The following is a 20,402-nucleotide window of genomic DNA, read 5'->3' on the forward strand; positions in this document are numbered from 1 at the left end:
AATCAAGACCTCCGTTTTCCAGCTATGTTCTGCCTGGCCTCTCGGTATGAGGAACCCCTGATTCCTAGAATAAATGAATCTTGCCCATCTGCCTAGAAAACTCTTCCTCTAGATATGAAGTTTACTATTATTATAGCAAACACATCTGTGAGAACAGAGTGTGAAATAAACATGGAATGTACTTTTTCAGACCAAATGCAAGATTTCTGACAGCACCCAGGGTTCTCTGGGTACAGAAAAGTCACCTCTGAAGTGAGGAGCCCCTGGCTCAACATTCAGAGGAAGCTTTAGAACTAGGTATCCCAAAGTATCACGCGGGGTAAACTTGGAGGAAACTTCCATTCAAAAGAAACCTCCCCTAACCCCAGCAGCCTGAGAAGCTCAAGTAATGCAACTTTCTAATTTTGGTCTAGGACCTAAAGGTGATAAAAATACAAGGCAGTTTACTCAACCTCTGAGCAGGAACAGATAAAAATGCCTTTGCACAAATTTAAAGTACCCTCCCAGAGCTTCTCAAAGAAAGTCAGATTGGGGACATTTGCATCTCTAGTCCCTATGTGATTCCAGATTGGATGGGTCTTTCCATTGAAAACTTGGAGACATCAGGAAAGAAACCAGGTCTTGGGGCTGGAGTGTAGCTCAATGGCAGACCGTCTGCCTAGCATGTGTAAGGCACTGAGTTTGATCCTTAGCACCACATACAAATAAAATAAAGGGCTGCTGTCTATCTACAACTACAAAAAAAAAAAAAAGACACCAGGTTCTGTAAATAATTCGTATTTGCAGTTAGATGGAAAAGAGCAACTTCTAAAACCTGTCTGTTTTTAAAGCCCTGAGTCCCAGGAGTTCCCCTCAATAATGGACAAATTGGGATGCTGGTCACCCTACCTACATGGAAGCCCATTTATATTTAATGATAACAATAATAACAACAACAAAACTGAAAGCTATATAGCATACCATGTGAGGGCATAGAACAAAATGTGGGGAATTTATAGCAAATTCTGCTCAGTATCTCTTGGGATTACATGGGAGCCATAGGCAAGACAGCTCATTTGACTCTTCCCGTTTTAGACTCTTGTCACTTTACAATGCATTTTTTAAAAATTAAAAGAAAATCTTGTCTTCCTAGTAGCAAAGGAGTGCTATAGATGCTTTAATCTTAGGGTCTTTTTAAAAAAAATTTTTTTTTTTTTTTTTTTGGTACTGGGAACTGATTGGTCCCAGAGGTACTTTACCACTGAGCCACTTCCCCAGCCCTTTTTATTTTGAGACAGGGTCTCACCAAGATGCTCATGACCTTGCAAAGTTGCCGAGGCTGGCTTTGAAGTTGAGATCCTCCTGCCTCAGCCTCCGGAGCTGCTGGGATTATAGGGGTGTGCCAATGCAACCAGCTACAGTCTACTTTTTTAAAAATGAGCCAGTTTGAGACAGGGGACAGCTGTAAGAAACATACTTTCTCTTAAGACAGGAGTTTTGAAAAAAAAATTTAAATCACAGAACTTCATTTAAATGAACTATGGAGATCAAGGGGCACGTACTTGGGTGGCTCCCCAGCAACCTAGTTACAGAAGCCACACAAGGCCCTTCTCTTTTGTCTGCTTTGTGTCCCAAGGTTTTCTGGGCAGCATCCCTCAAACAGAGCGGGTCTCCTAGGAACCCCAAGTGCCCACTTTTATACTGGGGCTGCTCTCAGGCTACATTCAGTTCCTGGTCCCTTAGACACAGGCTGATTGCTGATCCCAGGGAAGGAGGGGCTGACTTACCACTTTAGCTCTTCAGCCTTTCTTTTCCCATGTCCTCTCAACTGTGCGTTCAGGGTGACATTTTCCAAGTCCCTTGTTTGCTAAGGGCCTGAATCTAAGCCTGCCGGCTGCTCACTGTGTGACTTTAAATGTCACTTTTAGATTAGCTGGCCCCTGCTGTTTAAAAATATCCCTGGAGCACTTAACCTTCAAGGTACTGAATGGCAGCAACAGCCCGGGCAGGAGGAAAACAATCCCACACTGGCCACTCCAGGGAGGGCTCTGCTTTCCACCTCTACGTCCTGTAACTTGCTTTACTTCATGATTCATGGCGCTCTCACCATGAGGCATCTCAGGTCCAAGCTGTCAGAAGCAACAGGAACGAAAGTCATCTTGGCCCTCCCGAGACATGCTGTCCACAGGCTGCTGGGCGTGTGAGAAAACAAGCTCACGGAGACAAGCCTGAATGGGGAAGGCAGTTCCCTTTAAAGATCCTCTGGCTCCTCTCCCTGAAAGATTTGGCAAAACCCTCCAAAATCACGCCACTGAATGAGACGTTTCTGGTTTTGGGGACGGAGAGACTGAAACCAAACCAAACCAAAAAACATTCCCTCCCATTCGGGGTCTGCTGGCTCTTGCTGGGGCTGAGCAGAGGAATTCAGCACAGGCTGAAGTTCAGTGTTGAGGCATGTGGGACAAAGGTCAGCTCCAGGCTCAAACCTGAGCAGGCCGCACAGGAGAGCACTGTGCTCCACACAGGGAGGGAGGGCACTCAGCAGCCCCTTCCATGAGCAGAGAAGCGCCAGACTGAACAGCAAGTAGGGAAGCCAGCAAGAGCTGCCAGGCAGGGGCAGTCGCCTGAGCGATTTCACTGTGGACTTATTTTTTTGATAAAGAAGTCATTGAATATTGGGCTTCTAGGGATTTTCTCCAGTGAACTTGGGAGCAGAAAGAGGACTTCATGCCTGCTACAGAGCCTCAGGATCTTGGGCCAAACCCCACGAGCAGCAAGTGCTCACTGCAGGACCTGGGGCTAACACAGCAGGCCCAGGGCTCAGCATGGCCTGCCCGCCCTAAGGTCTCGGGAGGGGTAGCCTGGTGCTCATTCTTAGGCTATTTATTTATTTTCATTTTTTAAATGTTTTTTTAGTTGTAGACAGACACAATACCTTTACGTGGTACTGAGGACCAAATCAAGTGCCTCACAAGTGCTAGGCAAATGCTCTAACCAACCAAGTACAGCCCAGCCCTTAGACTATTTATTAAGACAGCTTCATGCAATCCCCTGAAAGAGGCACCACTTACACCCACTTCCTGGGAAAGCCATCTGTAACTCAAGGGAATTTTTAAAAATTACATTAAAAAAATTTCTTCCCACGCCGAGGGTGGAGCTCAGGGGTACAGCACTTGCCTAGCTTGGGTAAGGCCTGGGTTCCATGCCCAGAATTGCAACCACCACTGCAAACCACCACCACCAACAACACCAACAACACCAACAAGAGAAGCCTCCCAATGACTCCACAAACAATTATGATCTAGGAAGGGTATGGATAGTGGCAAGATGATTAGGCTCTGAAATCAGGCTGAAGTGAGTTCAAATCCTTCTTTGGTTATCCCTGACTTTGAGCCTCTGTGTTCTCATTAACTACTTCACCATGTAGTTGAGAAAAAAATGACATGATAAACATTGAGCTCTTAACACAGTGGCTTGCTCATAATGGGCATTTAATCTTTCTAGTGAATTCATCACTTTTGAAAATACTATCTGGGTGCAGTGGTGCCTGTAAATCCCAGTAGCCTGGGAGGCTGAGCCCTCAACTTTGCAAGACCCTGTTTCAAAATAAAAAATAAGAAGGGCTGGGGATGTGACTCAGTGGTAAAGTGCCTCTGGGTTCAATCGCCAGTTTAAAAAAAAAACAAACACCTAGGCACACAGAGAGCCCTGGAGTGGGTACTCTCCCTTGACACCAAGACAGATGTTTTGGAGAACACACATGGAAGGCTTGGAACCAAAGTTACTCATATTCAAACACAAGAAACAGATCTCTTCAAACGTCCTAGATTCGAAAAGTCATATACATCAAGTTATTTGCTGAAACAACAAAACTCAGTAAGTGACCACAGGCCAAGGAAATGGCATTTGGGAAAAAGATGCCAGTCCTGCTGCAAACCAGACACTTGATAAAAATGAGGTGCCTGTCCCCACAGATAATAATGATGGGGTCTGCCTAAGCCTCATTTCCGCAGTGTGGGAGGAACCCTGGGCTGTGTACATGCTAGCCAGGGACTCCACACTCAGTTATACCCTGAGCCTTGAATTCATCTTTGCTTTTTTTTTTAAATTCTCCTAAGTTTGAGGAGAACTGAGTACTTGTTTGAAGCCTCCCTTCCTCCTACGCCAAATACCACTAACAGGAGAGACAAAGGCACAGAGGAAATATGCAAGTGAGAAGCAAAGTAGTATTTCCTGGCTGGCCCACTTACCAGTACTCACAGTTCCACACACACTTCAAAACTGAAAATTTAGAGCAGGGCACCGGCATGGTGGCACATGCCACCAGGAGGCCCAGGCAGGAGGATTTTGAGTTTGAGGCCACCCTCATAAATTTAAAAGATCCCATCTCAAAATAAAAAAGGACTATGGATACAGCTCAGTGGTAGAGTGCCCCTGGGTTCAACCTCCAGTACCACAAAAAATAACAATTTAAAAAACTAGAGTTGGGGGTGTATAGCTTCGGTAGAATGCCTGCCCGTAGGTCCTGAGGCCCTGGGTTCCACTGCAGCATCAAAAAGAAAAGGTTCCAACCCAGATTATCTACAAGGGAACATTAAGGGTTAGGTAGACTCTCAGAGAAAACAAGGCCACCTCCAGCAGGGAGATGCTCCAGTCCACCTTAAGGCCCCTCCAAAGTAGCCCAGCACCCTCCTACCTGTTCTTCCTCACACATCTGGGAGGTTTGACGTGACGAAAAGCTGCATCTACATCAAAAGTTCACTTCTCCACTGAAAACCCCAAGAATTTTATCCCAGGAGCAAACTGAAGCAATAGTGAGTGAATTCTAAGCAAGAGAAAATATATTATCTATCTAGGCCATTAAAAAAAAACAAAAAACTTATCAACGATTCAGTCCCCGACTTTGCCCCCTATGGATCCAGATCAAAACGACGTAGTGAACTTTCACACAATTAATTTATAACTTGGGGTTCCCAGTATGACATTTGCATAATAACCAACTTCCTTGGATTGGCAATCCCCAAAGCCAGGAAGCAGGACCACTGGCAGCCACTCTCTAAGGAGTGAAGGGAGACGGCAACATTCCATCCAGGTTCTCCTGTGCGTCCCACATCGTGCCACGTGGGACTCTCCAGATCCTCACGGCACACGGGGCCGGCTCCTTCCTGCAGAATGCTCCTTTCTCTTCCTGGTCTGGACACAGCTCAAACCCTGCCCTCTCTTGGGCGGATATAGCTGTGGCTTCCGCTTGCTCCCACCCTGTCCAACTTGGGAGCTCAAGGGCCTGCAAACTAGGGCTCCCAAGCTAGAAGCTGTTTTTACATTTGTTAAATGTTTGGAGGGGGAAAAAAAAATCAAAAGCTATCTATAGATACGTGAAAAACATGCTAAGAACAAATTTCAGTGTCTATAAAAGTTTTACTGAAACACACCTCACCTCTTCGTTGACATTTTGTGCTTAGCTGCTTTGTCTATGATAGTCAAGCAGTTTGCAGAGACTAGGCGACTGTGAAACCTGAAATGTTCAGTACCTCAAACGTCAGTGTGCCAAGCCAGCCTGAAAAGCCCACTGTCTTCTATTCATTTTTATATATTGAGCACTGGAAAAACAATGTGACGAGGAGCTGGGAACAGTGGCACACACCTGTAATTCCAGCAGCCTGGGAGGCTGAGACACAACTGCAACATCAAGGTCAGCCTGGGTAACTGAGACCCTGTCTCAAAAAAATAAAAGGGGCCGGGGGTATAAATCAGTGACAGAGTAGCCAGGTTCAACCCTCAGTACCACTAGATAATCAATAGTCAACTTGTATTTTTTTCTGGGGGGAATCATAGGCCCTTTAACGTTTTCTTTTCCATTTACAGCTTCACTGTGTTAAAGTTTTATTGTTGCTGGTTTGGTATTGGGGCTTGAATCCAAGATGCTTTACCACGGAGCTATATTCCCATGCCACCCCTAGTCCTTATATTTGGAAACGGGGTCTTGCTAAGTTGCTGAGGATCGCACCACAATGCTGAGGTTGTGATCCTCCTGCCTCAGCCTCCTGAAGCTGGCTGCCACACCAGAAGGTGTTAAAAACACCAAATTGTTTGCTTCTTTAATTTTTGTACAGCAGTGGCTCCTACTGGGAGGGAGGATCCACTCACTAATCCCTTGCAATGCTTTTGGGAGACCCCAAAGTGACCAGAGGCCCAACTGAAAAGGCATCTATTACACTTGAGAAGTCTGTGCTGCTCACAGAACAGTGGAATCCTGAGCCCTTTTTTTCATAGATAAGGAAACTCTGGTAACCCAGAGAAAGCAACGTATCTGGGCAAAGCCAAGGTCCGTCTCCATATCCTTGCCCTCCTGGGAAAAGCCTCTGCTGGTCTCGGTTTTCACCTGAGGCGCTTTTCATCAGGGCCTAGGCCTGCAGGCCAAGCACATAGCAAGCCCCGAGCTACACCTCAGCCCCATATTCTGCTTTCTTGTCAGACAGCCAGGGAATCCCACCTTCTTCCTCCAGCCTACCAGTGACGAGGGCCAAGTGCCAACAGACCAATGGGTCACATATGACAGATTCAGAGGGAAGATTGGGCAAGACAGACGGCACCCAGGACCCCCAGAACCTCCCTGGAGGGCCTGTCCCACAACACTAGGCCTGCTGGCCAAGTGGATGGCTCCATTCAGGGTGGAAGGAGGAAGGGCAAGGCCTGGCCATTCCTGCAGACAATGGTTGCCATGGTAACAAGCACCGGGTCCCTTAGTACAAAGGACAAGGCAGCCCGAGGGCTTATACACATGCCAAAGAAAAGAGGGGACAGGAAGCAAAACTTCAATGGGTTAGATCTTTTATTACCAAATTTGTAAGGGTCAACTCTTTAACCCAGCTAACAGCAAAAACCACTGTCTTTAAAAAAAAAAAAAAAAAAAAAATGTATCTGAGTATCTTACAAAAATGTAAAAATCTCCAGTGATGCAAAAAAAAAAATATCCAAGTCCATAAAAATAGAATCTGGCAATCTGTCCCTCCTTAAAACACCTCAACTGATGACCCTAGGAGAAAGTCTCCCACCCAGCATGAAAACAAAACAGAACCTTCTTCTCTTGTTCAACTTCACCTTCATTCCATGCAACAAAAACAGAGCCCAAGGCTTCTTCATCCAGTCTGAGGCTCACACCGAGGGTGTGATCCTCAGGGATCCTTGCCTTTACTATAATCAGGAAACTCTGATCCTTAGCTTTTGGGACAGATTCCTAGAGGCTTGCAAAAGGTCCTCCAGATTCTTCTAGGAAATGGCCTGAAGATTCTCCTAAAGATTTAAGGGGCTTTTCTAAGCCAAGCCACCAAATACCTTGTAACCTAAAGTCTAACCTATCAGCTAAAAATGCTAGCAGCAAGACCAAACACAGCCGCCTCCAAAAGGTGCATCTCTCCCATTTTGAACCAAAGAGGTAAGAGGCTGGACAGGACCCAGAACCTGACCTCACTGGTCTTGAGAGAAGTGTGCTTATTTCAGGCAGAGCCACCTTTGCCGTCCTTGGGCCTCATCTTACTGTGCCAGGAGGGTTCGAATACAGAAATGGTCACAGTGCTGTATCTCTGCTGTCCCTGGCTGGGCAGCCTGGCTCTCTGCTGTTGAATGGAAGCTCTCTCCTCTTAGGCAAGGCACTTAAGAATAAGGAAATTTTCAATGACTTCACAATTGACGAATACTTCAACAGCAGCTTCTCAAAAACCACCCCCAGAGAAGAAGAGACCCCCTCTCAGTGCAAGGTCACAGCTCCTTCCAGTCGATGGGTTTCTTGCCGGATTTCTGCAGCAGCTCATTAGCTTTAGAAAAATGTCTACACCCAAAGAACCCTCTATAAACGGACAGCGGGGAGGGATGAGCAGTCTGCAGTACATGGTGCCGCTTCTGAAAAAGAAAAAAAAAGTGGCAGACTGGAAAGACTACAACATACTTCGAGACAGCCATGCAATTCCCACCTCCCAAAGGTGTCTACCTTCCTATTAGAGCAGGGCTCACCTGTTCATCACTTTTACAGGACTACCTTTGCTAGGTGGTGCAGGGGATCCATCTTGGCCTTCAATTTGGCAATATCTATGCCTTTTGGGGGCAGGGGGAGTACCAGGGATTGAACTCAGGGGCACTCGGTCACTGAACATGTGCATCCCCAGCCCTATTTTATATTTTAGAGACAGCATCTCACTGAGTTGCTTAGTGTCTCGTTTTTGCTGAGGCTGGCTTTGAATTTGTGATCCTCCTGCCTCAGCCTCCTGAGCTGCTGGGATTACAGGCATGTGCCACTGCACCTGGCTTATCTATGCCATTTTCAAGTGCCCATATATTATCTAGAAATTCCTCGGCTATAATTGCATTTAGATTGCATTTCCTAAAGGATGCTATGACACCCACACAGATGTGCAGAGATTGAGACTAACCATAGCACAGCTTAGATCTAAGTCTAAAGCCGGCTGCAGCTTCATGTAAGTCCAGTGTTCAAGTGTTAAGGGACCAAGCGGCCCTGGGTTCAGTCTTTAGTGCCAAAGCAAAAACAAAAGCCCACCAAAACAAAACTGGACTAACCTATGTGTACTGAATATGGGAGGACATCAAAAAACAAAAAAATTTAAATGTGGCACTGGCAATCCAGAGCTATCCACACATCTTGTACTGAACTATACCCCTGGCCCAAGACCCCTAAAATTTATCAGGTGGAAACAAGCAATGTAAAGTAATAAATGCATTTTCAGTTTTGTTTTTTTTTCCTTGAGGGCTGGGGGCGTTGCTCAGTGGTAAGGTGCTTGCCTAGATGCATGAGCCCTGGGTTTGATCTCCAGCAATACAAAGAATTTTTTTGGAAAAATACCCAAGACACTATAGTATTCCTTTAGAGGAAATGGTGAAAAGCATTCAAGGTGGAATACTTGATTTTTAAGATTTCAATTGAAGTTATCTGGAACAGGGAGACTATGGACTATTTTTGCTTTCCTCCCAATTCTTTTCTGCATTTTAGGTAAAAATTAACAGGCTGTGGTCTTTCACAATAAATATCCCTGCTTGGTGTGCATGTGGGGGACAACTACAGGGAAGGAGCCCAGCACGGCCAGGAGCAGAGCCTGGGACGACTGCCTGGGTCCAAGACCAGCTCTATCCCTTGGCCGCTGTGATCACGAGAATGGCCACAACACCAAGCTGCACTTCAGCTTCATCTGTAAGCTAAGTGACAGCTACGCCTCACCTAGGGGGAGGCCACTGTGAGGATCAAATGAGTGAACATGGGTGGCTGTCAGGAGAAGGCACGTCAGAGCTCACCACACCGGCAGCCCTACAGGCCCCTGTAAAGTCAGCTACACGGAGCTCTGAAAGACCATCCAGTTCACCTCCCAGGAAAGCAAAGACTTCCAGTTTGGGCAGAGGAAACAGTCTGTGCCAAGAACTGCAAGAAGTGGGGCACGGGGAAAGGTGCAGGTGGCCAGTCAGCCTGGAGCTCAGAGGGGAAATCGGGGAGTCGGAAGTAAGGCTTGCTGGAGGCCATCTCCCACCTAGCTGGTCAGCCTGCGCCAAGGCCTTCTCTAGAGTAAGCTTCTGAATCTCCAGGTAAGATCAGATGAGGGCCAATTCAGGGCAGAGGTGTTCAGAAGGGAACAGATGTGAAACAGCAGAGAGAAGAACGCAGACATGACTGATTTCACATGAAGGGGAAGAGAGGGGAAGAGGAGGAGGCAGGTAGGTGCCAGGGTAAGTGCCAGATTTCTGGCTGGACAACTAGGCAAATAGTGGCACTTTCTATTGTTGGAGAGTACAGAGGAGCAAGTTTAAGGAGGAGAGAGAAGAATTTAATGTGAACAAGGCTGAATTTGATGTGTTTCCAGGACACTAATGAGGGGGCACTAGACAATCTAGCACTCAGGAGACTTGGCCTTGGAGCTAGGTAACAGTTTACTTCCAGACCAAACCATGCTTATAGATAACACAGATTACCAACACAGTAAGAGCTATAGCAGCCACTCACTGCCTCCTTAAGGTAAAGAGTAATTACTCCCATGTATACTTCTTTACTTATAAACAAGATTTTGGGCTGGGACTGATCAGTAGCGCACTTGCCTGGCATGTGTGAGGCACTGGGTTCAATTCTTAGCACCACACATAAATAAATAAAGGTCTATACCAAGTTAAAAAAAAAAAAAAAAGACCTTAGCAATCCATGCAAGATTTAATCTTAGGTTAGGTTTTTTTTTTCCCCCTCCAAGATTCCAGTTAGAAAAATCCCTAATCCAGGCACAGTGGCACAGGCCTATAATCCCAGAAACTCAGGATGGCAAGTTCAAAGCCAGATTGGGAAACTTTTTCAAAATAAAAAAACTTTAAAAAGAAATTGGGGACGTACTCAGAGTGTTCCTGGTTTCAATCCCAGTACCCCTAAACCAACCAACCAACCAACCAACCAACCAACCAACCCCCCTTCCCCAAACTCTGAAAATATGTTACGTATTCACACAAACTTTTTGGACAAAAAAGCTTTTTGATCTGACTTACATGCTTGGCTATTATTTGCTTATATATGCATGAGGACTCCAGAAAAATATATCAGAAACTAAACACCAGTGCTTAGCCACGCAAGGTGGAGGGAGTAAGTGGACAGAACAGGAGGGAGGGAGGATGTCCATCACATAACTGCACTTGTTGTCAATCATGAGAATTTACTAAACCTTTGAAAAACTATTAAAAAATAAAGACAAAGCTCCACTAAAGAGAAAAGATAGGCAATGACTTATGAGTGAGGTCTGCAGGCTTGAGCTCCATCCTTGGCTGAGCCCTAACGCACCCACTGGCCCACAGACTGCGGGGGCTGTGCCTAGTGACGGTGGGCTGCTCCACAGATGCGGGGACATAAACCAGAGCTCTGTGGGACAAACTCAAAGCATGGCTCAGTTCACTACCACTGCACTTTTCTGAAGCCCAGATACCACCGTTGGGTTCCCGCGTAGGCCCTGACCTCCTTTGCTGAAGCACTCACCCCAGAATCCTCCCACCCAGCACTCCTCCACTCCTCCCCCTCCCGCCCCAAACCCTCCTCTGCTTTCCACCCAACACCCTCACCTCTCCTCTACCACAGCTGTACTGCAGAGAAGCTGATAGCTCATGCCAGTGGGGAGCAGGGCAACTGTGAGAAGCAGGAGGACAGAGACCTTTTAGGGGCAGAGTTGATCAGATTCACAGACAGACAGGATTTAAGGGCAAAGAGGACTCAAGGATGACTTCTAGGTTAAACTCAGCAACCAGGTACCCAGGTGTGCTAGGTACACGGGGAAGGACAAAGAGGTAGCGAACTGGAGAGGATGCGGCAAAGGCAGTACAAAGAGCTGGTTTGGTTGTGCTGGACGTTCCAATTAGACCTCAGGTAGTGACGACACTGATACCATGTGCAGGGGAAACTGGGTGTGTGATTAGTGGAATTCCTCATGTTTCCTACGTGCTCCCAATTTCTTGGAAGCAGGACACTTGCCTCATTCACCAGGCAAGGCACCATGTGCTAAAGGACTAATGCCAAGGACCTTTGTGTCCTCTGTGCACAGGGCGTGCCGAGCCTGTACCACTAACTGCAGGAAACCGAAGCTGGCCGGCTGCCTTTCCCACTTCACAGCTCACCATGTGTGTGGACAGATACCCCTCAGTTCTCAAAGGGAAACCCAAGACAGTCATTTCCTAACATTGACTGGCAGGGATTCCTAGAATTCTCTAAACTGCCTAGAGCATAAACACCCATACCCTGTCGATGGCACTGCCCTTCTTCTGCGCGTATGAGCCCCAGAGCAGGAAGACAAGGCCGTTCAAGTTCTGATTCAGCCAGGACACGACTGCGTCGGTGAACTCCTCCCAACCCCTCTCCTTGTGGGAATTGGCTTGATGGGCCCGGACAGTGAGCACGGCGTTGAGCAGGAGGACACCTGGGAACACAGACCACAGGAGCAGGTGAGGAGGAGGCTCAGCCGCAGCAGCAGATACCACAAGAGGGTCAGACGCACAATGAACCATGTGCACTGCGGAATGACCCTAGGTTATGAGGAAAGCCTTATGACATGGCCAGGGTGGGCTCTGGTGAGACTAGAGGCCACTCTATTGTCATCTCTGCCCTTTTGGCATCTTCCAGTTTACAGCGGTGAACATGGGTTACCCGCCAGCAGAATGTCTTTTAAGTACCCTATGTGATACTAAATAACCCCAAATAAGAAAACAGGCCAAACATTCCACTTAAACAAAAACAGACTTCAAGAAATTAAGAATAAACATTCTTTTTTCATCCTGGTTGTGGACAATTTATTTAAAAAAAGAAGTCTCAAAATAGGCACTAGACACACAGCTCCTATCAATATAAGCAGAGCCACTTTCTGAATGCTCAATTAGGTGAACTGGATAAACTTAAAATATTATGCTTCAAATTATTTTTAAAAACTGGCTGCAGAACAAAAGACATATCCTACGAAAGTACTTTTACTCATATAAACTAATCATTTCACCCTCCAGTACTTCAGATCATTGATCTTCAGGGCACTCCACACTAAGCTGCACCCCCAGCCCTTTCTATTTTTTATTTTTAGATAGAATCTTGCCAAGTTGCTGAAGCTGGCCTCAAACATAACAATCCTCCTGCCTCAGCTTTCCGAGTAGCTGGGATTATAGGCATGTGCCACTTGCACCCAGCAAAACTAGACATTTAGTACTTTATGATGACCTTTTAAAACTGTAAAGAGCAGGATAAAATGATGACTGTTAACATCAATCCAAAATGTATCTAGGTAACTAGAATCAACAAATGGGACTTACTCAAACTAAAAAGTTTTTTCTCAGCAAAAGAAACAATAAGAGAGGTAAATAGGGAGCCTACACCCTGGGAACAAATCTTTACTCCTCACACTTCAGATAGAGCCCTAATATCCAGAGTATACAAAGAACTCAAAAAATTAGACAATAAGAGAACAAGCAACCCAATCAACAAATGGGCCAAGGACCTGAACAGACACTTCTCAGAGGAGGACATACAGTCAATCAACAAGTACATGAAAAAATGCTCACCATCTCTAGCTGTCAGAGAAATGCAAATCAAAACCACCCTAAGATACCATCTCACTCCAGTAAGATTGGCAGCCATTATGAAGTCAAACAACAACAAGTGCTGGAGAGGATGTGGGGAAAAGGGTACACTTGTACATTGCTGGTGGGACTGCAGATTGGTGCAGCCAATTTGGAAAGAAGTATGGAGATTTCTTGGAAAGCTGGGAATGGAGCCACCATTTGACCCAGCTATTCCCCTTCTTGGTCTATTCCCTAAAGACCTAAAAAGAGCATGCTACAGGGACACTGCTACATCGATGTTCATAGCAGCACAATTCACAATAGCAAGACTGTGGAACCAACCTAGATGCCCTTCAATAGACGAATGGATAAAAAAAATGTGGCATTTATACACAATGGAGTATTACTCTGCATTAAAAAATGACAAAATCATAGAATTTGCAGGGAAATGGATGGCATTAGAGCAGATTATGCTAAGTGAAGCTAGCCAATCCCTAAAAAACAAATGCCAAATGTCTTCTTTGATATAAGGAGAGTAACTAAGATCAGAGTAGGGACGAAGAGCAGGAGAAGAAGATTAACATTTAACAGGGATGAGAGGTGGGAGGGAAAGGGAGAGAAAAGGGAAATTGCATGGAAATGGAAGGAGACCCTCAGGGTTATACAGTGGAGGGGGTAGAGAGAGAGGAGGGGAGGGGAGAGGTGGGGAGGGGGGATGGTGGAGGATGGGACAGGCAGCGGAGCACAACAGACACTAGTATGGCAATATGTAAATCAATGGATGTGTAACTGATGTGATTCTGCAATCTGTGTATGGGGTGAAGGTGGGAGTTCATAACCCACTTGAATCAAAGTGAGGAATATGATATGTCAAGAAATTTGTAATGTTTTGAACAACCAACAATAAAAAATTAAAAAAAAAAAGAAAATTAACAAATAATTTTTGAGCCCTTATTAATCTCATGATGTAATTTTGATTCAGAAACATAAGAGGATTACCATATTTGGTGTTTATTTATGTAATCCTCACCCCCAAGCAAATAAAACAATATGGAAAAACCCAAAAAAAAAAAAAAAAACAAATTGTATCTAGCAGGGGTTGGCTTACCTTGTTTGGCCCATCCTGATAGATCTCCATGGCCAGGATGAACAAAACCATCTATGTCTGTGGACAGCTCTTTATAAATGTTTTCCAAACTGAAAGAAAGAAGGAAGAAAAACAAAAACAGGATCTTAAGCAGAATCCTGAAAGTTCAGTGATTCCAAGACAACATGTGAAAAAGCTATAGGTCTAAAGCCAGCCCCTGGAAGGGACAACAGAAACCAGGGCACCAATTAACAAGATAAACACCTGCAGTCCTGACGGGTAAATCTGACAAAGACCTTTACTTTGGTCTGTATTTGGATATACGGAACAGAGTAATACCTTGAAAAGATCCAAGTAAATCACCCAGCAGTTACAACCCACCTCCCCACGGATGCTTACAGTTTTATATCCCTTTTATCTGTTTTATATAAATATTCCAAGGCAGTGGTTTTTAACCAGGGGTGCTCTGACCCCCATATAACTTTAATAGCACACAGGACAACTCCAATCCCAAAACAAAGAATGACCCAGTCCAATGTCAATAGTGCCAGGTTGAGAAATCCTCCTCCAGAGGCTAGTGAAAGTCCCCCCAATACCACTGCCTGTAATTTACAACGTACACATCCAAAATCAATTATGACTAGACCATTGCCATCTGCAAAGCACTGTACCTGGGCGGAGGTGGAACAGGTCTTTGGACGCTAAAGCAGAGCCCATGAGCTTGATTGGGTCCATGATAAGGATCTTGTCCCAGGATGACAACCTTCACCTGTAAACACCAGATGGCAAAGAATTGAACCATAATAGTGTTGTGGTCTAAGTGAACATGTGGCTGACTGGTCATGGGAAGACACAACAGTGAAAAGCAAAACCCTGTTCCTGGCCCAATTAAGAAGCCCAAGGGAGGATCCACGGGTCACCGTTATGTCCAATTAACAAGTCATCTGTCAAACACTCTGAAATGCTGCCCTGCCCCGCCCCTTCTCTGACACAAATGTTCAAATTGGGGTCAGTTTTGCATTTATTCTTTTCACTTTTCAAATTACAGAGTAGAACTGAGTACAATGGAGCACGTCTGTAACCCCAGCAACTCAGGAGGCTGAGGCAGGAAGACTCCAAGTTTGAGACCAGTCTCAGCAATTTAGTGACACTCTGTCTCAAAATAAAAAATAAGCGGGCTGGGTACGTCATTAAGCACCCCTGGGTTCAATTTAAGATACCTCAAAAAAAAAAAAAAAAAAAAAAGAAAAGGTAATGTGCCCTGTAACAGCACAGCCACCCAGGAACATACAAAGTGGCTGGAAGTCGCGTGGCAATCCCTATCCCCCCTCAAGCTGGCCTTCTTTCTTTTTGCAATGCTGGGGAGGAACCCAGGCTTCCAGCACACTGGGCAAGTGCTCGTCCCTGTGCTGCACCCCAGCTCCAGAGTTAACCATTTTTAACCGTCTATGTGACTGGTTAATGCACTCATTATCCTACATGTCTCCTGCCACACACCTGAGCAGTGTGCAAATCAGTACAGCATATCGTCACTACCCATGGGCAGTGGGCTCATTTCCTGGTGTTTTCTATTATAGATCAACAGTGCAGGCCAGACAGACTGACACACTCAGTGGCACAGATTCATGACGAGGAACTACCAAAGGATGAGTGCATTTTAGGGCCTGGAAAGGAAGAAACCAGGAGAATGAGGTCAGGTCAAAGGGCATAGGAGTAGGCAGTAGGAAGCAAGGAAGAGCAATGAGGTCCCCACTCAGAGGTGATGAAATGCAGGCTGGCTCGGCTTATGGATGCAGCACCTGCCTGTCTCCTCCTGCTTCTGTCCCTGGTGCTCTCAGAACCTTCTTCTGCATTCTACATCCTTCAAATCCAGCTACAGATGTTCCCATGACCAGGAAGCTCTCAGTTCCTGCCCCTGGTGTATATTCTTCATGGTGAAGCAGCTGGACAGGCAGGAAAGCTTTCTGGCTCTGGGACTCTGGTCCTAGATGTAGAAGATTCTGGGCAAATTACCTAATCTCCCTGACCCAGTACACTTACCTATAAAGCAGCCTGGCCAGCCCAATGGATTTTGAGAGGCCTCCCTGTTTAATTATCACTGGTGTTCAGAACATGGCAAAATATTCAAACAGGGAGCAAACTAGCACTGAAAAAATATGTACATATTTATAAATATTTGGTATTGGGGATGAACCTAGGAACTTGCACAAACTAGACAAATGCTCTACCACTGAACTATGTCCCCAGGCCTTTTTGAGACTGGGTCTTGCTAAGTTGCCCAGGCTGGCCTCCAACTTGCCCACTTGTCAAGCAGTCCTATTACAAGCACGCACCACTGGCTAGTACTGAATTTAATAGGACTTAGTTTCTGTTTCTGTTTTTTTTTTTTTTTTTAAACTTTAAAACCAAGGAGCTAGATTCAAAATTCTTGTTCTAGGAGATAAATTGTGAAACTTTCCTAAGCGTTAGATGTGACTGCCTTATCAAGACAGTTATTCACCTATTCCACTTCTACTGGATTTAATGAATATTTTGTAAATCATGATTCCTGCTCCCATAAATGGGGAAGGAAAAAAAAACACCTAAAAAACTTCAGAGTAAGCAGATACTGAATGTATTACATGGAAAACCAAATCACGAAGGTTCAAGTACCACAGATGGATGCAGCTGGTTTTATTTTATTCTTTGCAGTGCTGGGGACAGAACCCAGAGCCAGATATTAGGCAAGGACTCTACCACTGAACCACACCCAAACCCCTGAAGCTGGTTTTCAAGACAGAAGCAAGGAGTGTTGCTGTACTAACTCTGGCAGGGGGAGGTAAGGCTGGGGTGCAGTTGGTAGGAAGGAATAACTTCTAATGTTCCAAAGCACATTCCAGTTCTAGTAGGATTAACTATGGTAGACAATTAATTGAATATTGCAAAATAGCTAGTTTCCAACACAAAGAAATAATAAATGTCTCAGGTAATACAATTACCTTGACCTCCTCATTATACAATGTATACATGTATTGAAATGTCACACTGTACCCCATAAACATGTGTAACTACTACATGCCACTTTATATTTAAAAAACAAAAAGGAGAAGGGCAATAATGGTTAACTATATAACTATTTTGCAGATCAAATATTTTAAGAACATGGAGGAGGGGATCTAGCCACAAAATGTCAGCATGATATATATGGACTGTTACTGTGTGGTGTGGCCCCTTTGGCCCTGGGTCAGTCTCCCACCACCGAAAATACACACTCAAGCATTCCACTTCAAATGAGCCCAATCAAGTCCTTTTCCTAACACTATGGCTCTCTCACAGCTGTGGCCTGTAGCGACCATATTCCCCCAGCAGCAAAGACTATACCTGGGTAGGACACACAAAGTCCTGAGAGATTCATCTAGAAACACAGGAAAGCAATTCAGTCACTCTGTAATTTTTGGGAGGCTGACTGTCCAACCAATGCATTATCCTCTGACCCCTTGTTCTGTTTCCTCTACCAGTTAATTTAGCAGTGTCAGTTCTGATAGGAAGGCTGGATGGGGGAAGATGAGACTATTACATGAGATGGAGTTGGGAAATTACCAAGATTTCAACAACCCCCTACTCTTGAAGGCTGATTGAGCTGAACAGCCTTGCTCCCAACTGGGAAGAAACCCAGAGAGCCTCCAGCATGCTTAGCAATGCTTTCTCACTGAGCCATACCCCCAGCCCATTCCTGCTACTTCTAAACATAACTCTCATTCTTTTTTGCCTCTTTTGTGCATTTCTGTACATAACAGATCCTTCTTTCCCAGTCCCATTATCTGCAATTAACAAGATTTTTAAAAGGCTCATGGATGGGCTGGGGTTGTAGCTCTGAGGTAGAGCACCTACCTAGCACATGGGAGGTGCTGGGTTCGATCCTCAGCACCGCAAATAAAATATAGGTCCCTCAACAACTGAAAAAAAAAAAAAAATTGGGGGGGGGTGAGGGCTGGGGTTGTGGCTCAGTGGTAGAGCACTTGCCTAGCATGTATGAGGCACTGGGTTTGATCCCCGGCACCTCACAAAAATAAAAACAAATAAATAACTGTATTGTGTCCATCTGCAACTAAAAAAATATAAAAATAAAATTTTTTAAAGGTTCATCGAAATAAATTTGTAGTAATAAGTAATAAATAAAAGAGTGACATTGTTGTACATATTTTTCCTTTTTGTTGCAAAGGTAGCACAATAAAGATTAAAAAAAAATAAATATAGGGTGAAATATAGTCAGCCAAACCCCATAACTTTAGTATTAATTTCTACTGAATGACGGATTATATGGCTTTTCTCCAGTGCCTCTAATTAACAAGTACTATTTGATTCCTGCCCCTAGTAAAATTCACCCACAATTGTACTTACATCTTTTATGTCACATGTTTGGGTCCATGTGAAGACTTGTTGTGGAGGCGGGTAAACAGTGTAACGTTTTCTTTCTTCTGCAACGAATCCCATTAGCTGATTTAAAAGATTAATTAGATTTAAAAATCAGATTCTTACTGGAAACCTGTAAGAATTCAGTAAGAAAACTTCTCATGCAAGCTACCTGACTCCCTGAAACGTTTCAAATCCAAGTTCTTTAAAACAAAACAAAAAAGCCCTGCACCTACTAGGGCCTTAAGTTCGGATCACCCCAACTCCCCTGTTTCTCGGGGACGGATCACTGTCGTTTTGCCTGATGGCTTTCATGTCCGAGTGATGCCAATACTTCTCATCTTTTTCCCAAGGGCCGAGCGGGGAATCAGTCTGGTTGTTTTATGCCAACCTTTCCTGGGGAGCAAACTAAGTGGCTTAAAACCCATGACATCACCTTACCGTCCTTCACAACCTAAGTGCACACTCAGAACACCACGGCTTTAGTTCACCCGCTTCGTGGTAGAAACCCAGTGCAGGAGGGAAAACAGGAGGCCGTGGAAGCCCAACGTGCTCTAAACGCAGATGGCCTGCCAAGCCAACCAAGAGCCAGTGCTCCCCGGACCCCTGGGCAAGGCGGCTGTGCGGCTCACCTTGATGAAATACGGCTTCCCGAACTCGGCGCCCAGGGGCTTCCTCCAGCTCTCGCCGAAGCCCACGGGCACGTTGCGGGCCGCGAGTCTGAGCAGCGCCGCGGCCTTGTTTCTCTGGATGCGGACCAGCTGCTCCTGGCTCAGCGGCGAGGAGGGCGGCGTGTCGGGCTCCTCCTGCCCGACCCGGGCCTTCTTGGTGGGATGGTCCTGCAACGAGTCCCCGCAGAGGCCGGTCACCAACCGCACAGGCCGCTTCCCGGGGGCCCGCAGCTTCCGGGCCAAACCCACCAGCGGTCGGCTACAGACGCCCATGGCGAAGGCGGGTGCGAGCCAAATCAGACAATTGACTCCAGGGCTCGGGGTGGAGCCAGTGCAGAGCTTTGGAGTCGGTGCTCAGAGAGCCCCGCGGGGTCCTGAGACTCACTAAGGCGCCCCGCCCTGCGGGACCCGCGGGAAGCGTCCCCACGTGGCCTTTTCGCGGCAAAAGCCCTCCTCCGGGGTCCCGCCTCCCTCCCCCTCTGATTGGACAGAGGGCTGAGAAGGGCGGGACAGCTGCATGCCGATTGGCGCTGTGGTTCCCGAGGCCCATTCCCATTGGCTGGCCCTGCAGCATGGCGGCCGACGAGGGATGGAGGCGGCTGTTTTGAAGGCATGTAGGCTGTATTCAACTCGGGCCCCTGATTTACTGAGCTAGCAGTGCGCTCCTGCACCGCCCCGGCCAGATGGCATTCCTGACTTCTTCCCCATCCCTGCCTCTCGCCCCGGGGCCCTGAAGCGGTCTCCGCCGCGCCTCACCGCTGCATCGCCGTTCTCCTCAGCTACAGCTACCACGCCGGTCCCCAGGTCGGCCGGCTCCGGGCTGCGGACACTTCGCTTCCTGGCGGGGCTCGGGGAGAAGAAGGAGTACAGGGTCTTCTGGCCAATCATCCCGGAGCCGAGGAGGGAGCGAACGAGCGCCGCCCGCGGACCCAGTAGCCTGTGGTGGGTCAGCAATTGGCGCCAAGCAGCCGGCGCATGCTCGGAGCGGAGGGTGGGGGGCTTCCCTGGGGGCGGGGCGGGGTGCCTACGGCTTATTGCGCATGCGCCCCAGGGGATGCTGAGCCACGCGGGCGGGGAGAGGTAGGGCTTGGACCGCCTACTCTTAGTTAAATGCATTCGTCCTCTCTCTGCCTCCGGGCCTGGTGCTCCAATTGCTCGGCTGTAAAAAAGGGACGGGCCCCACTGGGTGTGGCAGGAGGGAAAGGAGCCTT

At 46.5% G+C, this 20,402-nt stretch overlaps 1 protein-coding gene across 1 annotated transcript; it reads right to left on the minus strand.

Moving 5' to 3' along the window:
- Positions 1-6,793: 6,793 nt before the first annotated feature.
- Positions 6,794-20,142, minus strand: Ung (uracil DNA glycosylase). The gene is made up of 7 exons (XM_027923389.2): positions 19,948-20,142; positions 19,153-19,359; positions 18,509-18,604; positions 14,800-14,897; positions 14,150-14,238; positions 11,737-11,915; positions 6,794-7,878 (listed from the first exon to the last, which is right to left on the minus strand). Exons 1-7 carry the CDS (start codon positions 20,077-20,079, stop codon positions 7,738-7,740), a joined length of 942 nt encoding a protein of 313 aa, XP_027779190.1. The 5' UTR covers positions 20,080-20,142; the 3' UTR covers positions 6,794-7,737.
- Positions 20,143-20,402: the final 260 nt, after the last annotated feature.

Source organism: Marmota flaviventris, chromosome 1 (assembly GCF_047511675.1).
Source record: "Marmota flaviventris isolate mMarFla1 chromosome 1, mMarFla1.hap1, whole genome shotgun sequence".
Lineage (NCBI taxonomy): Eukaryota > Metazoa > Chordata > Mammalia > Rodentia > Sciuridae > Marmota > Marmota flaviventris.